Source organism: Nannobrachium achirus (genome assembly GCF_963921795.1).
Source record: "Nannobrachium achirus genome assembly, chromosome: 4".
Classification (NCBI taxonomy): domain Eukaryota; kingdom Metazoa; phylum Chordata; class Actinopteri; order Myctophiformes; family Myctophidae; genus Nannobrachium; species Nannobrachium achirus.
The window spans coordinates 245,001-250,000 of NC_137813.1; the positions used below are offsets into that span (position 1 = coordinate 245,001).

Consider the following 5,000-nt stretch of genomic DNA (forward strand, 5'->3'; position numbering starts at 1 on the left):
GGGCATCACAAAGGGTAGAAAGTGGGACTGAGTTACCAGGGCCCAAGGTGGAGGGGCCCTAGTAACTTTAACTAGAAAAGAAAATTTCTAAGAAATTTTAAGTGTGCCTGCAGCTCGCTAAGTCTGTGCAACCTTGTGTAGCGGTTGGTGTTAGCATTAGCGTTACATTTTTTAACATTAGCATTTTTTGCATAAGCTTTAACATTATGGTTCTTCATATGACACCACCCACATGTCTGTACGACAAACAGATCACGAGATAAAGGGTCACTTCCTGTTTGGTGAGGGGGCACTTCCTGTTTGGCGAAATAGGCCCCAATTAAGGTTAATGACTCTTAATCAAGTCATTTGATGACACCCACGCGTCTGTACGACAAACAATTCATGAGATATAGGGTGACTTCCTGTTTGGTGAGGGGCACTTCCTGTTTGGCAAAATAGGCCCCAATTAAGGTTAAGGACTCTTAATCAAGTCATTTCACATAAGGACTCTTAATCAAGTCATTTCACACCACCCGCGCGTCTGCACGACAAACGGTTCACGAGATAAAGGGTCACTTCCTGTTTGGTAAGGGGCACTTCCTGTTTGGCGAAATAGGCCCTAATTAAGGTTAAGGACTCTTATTCTTGTCATTTGACGCAACCCGCGCATCTGTACGACAAATGGTTCACGAGATCAAGGGTCACTTCCTGTTTGGTGAGGGGCACTTCCTGTTTGGCGAAATAGGCCCCAATTAAGGTTAAGGACTCTTAAGCTGGTTGCACACTGCTGCGTTTTTCGGGCCGAATATCGGGGTGAATTTCGGAGCGAGTGAATAAAAAAATCAACCTCACGTTATGTCAGTCACGTTTGCACACTGCCGCTCGTTTCGCGCACCACTCGATCCCTTGCTCTCTCTATCTCTCTCTCTCTCCTTGCACTGAAAAACGCATTTCGCAACGAAAAAACGCAGCAGTGTGCAACCACCTTTAATCAAGTCATTTGATGCCATCTACGTGTCTGTATGACAAACGGTTCACGAGGTAAAGGGTAACTTCCTGTTTGGTGAGGGGCACTTCCTGTTTGGCGAAATAGGCCCCAATTAAGGTCATGGACGATTAATGAATTAAAGCTGCAAGCAGCGATGACCGGGCCCTCGCAGCTCTACCCACGTCACAAGGCCAGCAGCCAATCAGAAACCAAACAGGAAGTCAGCCATTTCGACTAATTAGTGGCGTTTTGGCACATTTTTGGCCGTTATCACGGGTCGCACTTTAACGACAGTTTTTTGAGAAAAAATTGTTTTGTGAGAAAAAAAAGTTTTTTGAGAAAAAAAAAATTTTTTTGGAGAAAAAAAATTTTTTTGAGAAAAAAACATTTTTTGAGAAAAAAAAGAGAAAAAAATATTTTTGAGAAAAATCTTTTGAGAAAAAAAAATTTGAGAAAAAAAAATTTTTGAGAAAAAAAAAATTTGAGAGAAAAAAAAGGTTTTTTGTGAAAAAAAAAGTTTTTTGAGAAAAAAAAAATTTGAGAGAAAAAAAGTTTTTGAGAAAAAAAATTTTTGAGAAAAAAAACATTTTTGAGAAAAAAAACATTTTTGAGAAAAAAGAAATTTTGAGAAAAAAAAATTTGAGAAAAAAAAATGTTTGAGAAAAACATTTTTTGAGAAAAATTTTTTTTTGAGAAAAAAAAATGTATGACACCAGCCGCGAGTCTGTACGATAAACGGTTCATGAGATGTAGAGGCACTTCCTGTTTGGCAAAGGGCACTTCCTGTTGTAGAGGGGGCGGGGCTTAATCAATTACAGCTCATCCCTATTGGCTGGAAAAAGACCAAAGTTGTGTGTGCATTTTAAAGTTTAAATCACGTTGCTAGGCAAAAGTATTGCAGAGTTATGTGGCGCCAAAGTTTCCGTTTTTTTTCAGAGTCCCCATGCAAAGTCAATGGGGGTTTTTGAGCGTAGTTTTTTACGAATTACGTTGCCATGGTAACGCGGATCGGAAAGAAAGTAATAGCACACCAGTCCCGGCCGAGCCGCACATTTTGATGTATATATTGCGGGGGTGGTGTAAATCGTGCGGCAGTTATTACGTTCCGAAATTTGCAAGAACATTACTTACTGACTTACTGACTTACTGACTTAAGTATGGCGGATTACAATAAGTGTTTTGCCATTGCATTGCATGGCAGGCACACTTAACTATTGAAAAATAGCAGATACACAAGCTCACAGCGCGGCACCGAGTGCCAGGCTGTGAGCTTGTAGATCTGCTATTTTTGAAAAGACGTGAAAATGTGCGCAAATCTTTGAATATATGTATTTTTTAAGTGAACATTTGTAACTAAAATTTTGCTTCTGGGGGGTCCCTGGAACTAAATATTTTGAGATGGGGGTCCTTCACATGAAAAAGTTTGAGCATCACTGACATTTTCACGATTTTTCAAAAATAGCAGATCTACAAGCTCGCAGCGCGGCACTCGGTGCCGTGCTGTGAGCTTGTATATCTGCTATTTTTCAATAGTTAACATTCATGGGGGGCCCGCAGTGAATCCTTGTACCCAGGGCCCAGAATTTGGTGTGACGCCCCTGCACGCACGCACGCACCCACGCACGCAAACAGAGTTTGCCAATATTTGTGATAGAGACTCTGTTTTTCTATTTGATCCAGGGGCATAGTTCCTCCGATTTAACATGATTCCAATACGGAACTAAAACTTCCTATGATTGGCCGCTAGTTGCGCTCCCCCCCCCCCCCCCCCCCCCCGGCCTATCGCAAAAAAAATTGTTCTCCATTGGACCCCATTCATTTTCCCCTTTTGTTTTCTAACCTTAATTAACATTTTCATACATGCACGACACGTGACCGTTGGCAGCCAATAGCATTCCCTTGCTCCTTTTACAATCTATGATGGCGACACAAATGCCAAAATGTGTCATTTGCGCTGCATAGAAACCAATGGGGCTTCGCTTTGTCCATATAGTTTTTACAGTCTATGATTTGGTCACTAACATCCTTATGCTGGGAGGAACATTCATTGAAAATAACAGATCTACAAACTAACATCCCTGTGTGTGTGTGTGTGTGTGTGTGTGTGTGTGTGTGTGTGTGTGTGTGTGTGTGTGTGTGTGTGTGTGTGTGTGTGCGTGCGTGCGTGCGTGCGTGCGTGCGTGCGTGCGTGCAGTCCTCTGGTAGTGACAGAGTGGTCGCCATGGGGACGTTGCTCGGTGTTGTGCGGTGAAGGAGGAAGACATCGAAGCAGGAAGTGTTTGGGTCTCCCCAAATCTAAATCAGACTGTCAAAAACACTTCCAGACAGAGCCCTGCAACAGCACCACCTGCTGCTCAGGTAGTGCAACTACAGCCTGCATGCTAGGCATTTATCACATACTGTACTCTTTAACCAGAGGGACTTACAGTAAACAATGTGAACACATAGAACGCAGAGAGACAGCGTAGTGTATCAGTTTACTGAGACGCTACGCTGTCTCTCTGCGTTCCATGATCCTATAGTTTACTGAGACGCTACGCTGTCTCTCTGCGTTCTATGATCCTATAGTTTACTGAGACGCTACGCTGTCTCTCTGCGTTCTATGATCCTATAGTTTACTGAGACGCTACGCTGTCTCTCTGCGTTCTATGATCCTATAGTTTACTGAGACGCTACGCTGTCTCTCTGCGTTCTATGATCCTATAGTTTACTGAGACGCTACGCTGTCTCTCTGCGTTCTATGATCCTATAGTTTACTGAGACGCTACGCTGTCTCTCTGCGTTCTATGATCCTATAGTTTACTGAGACGCTACGCTGTCTCTGCATTCTATAATCCTATAGTTTACTGAGACGCTACGCTGTCTCTCTGCATTCTATGATCCTATAGTTTACTGAGACGCTACGCTGTCTCTCTGCATTCTATGATCGTGTGTGACCCTAAAATATAATAAAATTCTATTCAAAACACTGAAACAAAGGTTCAACAAAGTATAACAGACAGATGTTATACTTATACTTTCAAATAAAGAACAAAACTAGAGATTTCCTTGTGGTCTGATTATCATGTCAAAGGAACAGGCCACCACAGGGGGGCAGCATTGTAAAACAAAACGTCATCATGCTGTATAAACATTCTACTGCAAAGCCAAGCATGTTTAGTCTTCTAACATTACAACATGTTTACAACATGTTTAGTCTTCTAACATTACAACATGTTTACAACATGTTTAGAGTGTTCTAACATTACAACATGTTTACAACATGTTTACAACATGTTTAGAGTGTTCTAACATTACAACATGTTTACAACATGTTTACAACATGTTTAGAGTGTTCTAACATTACAACATGTTTACAACATGTTTAGAGTGTTCTAACATTACAACATGTTTACAACATGTTTACAACATGTTTAGAGTGTTCTAACATTACAACATGTTTACAACATGTTTAGAGTGTTCTAACATTACAACATGTTTAGAGTGTTCTAACATTACAACATGTTTAGAGCGTGAAATGGTCATTCTGGAGGACAGCTGTACCTTTTACAGCTTAGAGGAAGCCTTTCATAAAGTCAGCCAGAGCAGACCCTCTCACTGCTAGGTACCTTTTACAGCTTAGAGGAAGCCTTTCATAAAGTCAGCCAGAGCAGACCCTCTCACTGCTAGGCTACAGACGTTTAGTTTCTTTAAGTTCATGAGGGGAACTTCAAATGGCCGGCCTCCAAAAGGAGGGCCCAACAGTGAAGCTACTGTTAAGCTACTGTTAAGCTACTGTTAAGCTACTGTTAAGCTACAGTTAAGCTACTGTTAAGCTACCGTTAAGCTACTGTTAAGCTACAGTTAAGCAACTGTTAAGCTACTGTTAAGCTACAGTTAAGCTACTGTTAAGCTACTGTTAAGCTACTAAGCTACTGCTCTTTATCAGCTGTTATTATTAATTGCGACCGTAGGTCACAGTTTACTATGAAACCCGGCAAATCCTGGCTGTCCGTCACTGAGTCAATCCGTAACGCCTCAATGTCTTTAG

The 5,000-nt window shown here is 41.6% G+C and overlaps 1 protein-coding gene across 1 annotated transcript in view; it reads left to right on the forward strand.

Annotated features, from left to right (window-relative positions):
* LOC308284253 (properdin-like) overlaps positions 1-5,000 on the forward strand; it is a 32,716-nt gene that overhangs the window by 2,216 nt on the left and 25,500 nt on the right. The window contains exon 3 of the mRNA XM_080724823.1: positions 3,165-3,328. Within this exon, the coding sequence (XP_080580949.1) occupies positions 3,165-3,328 (164 nt within the window). The remainder of the gene's footprint in view (positions 1-3,164; positions 3,329-5,000) is intronic.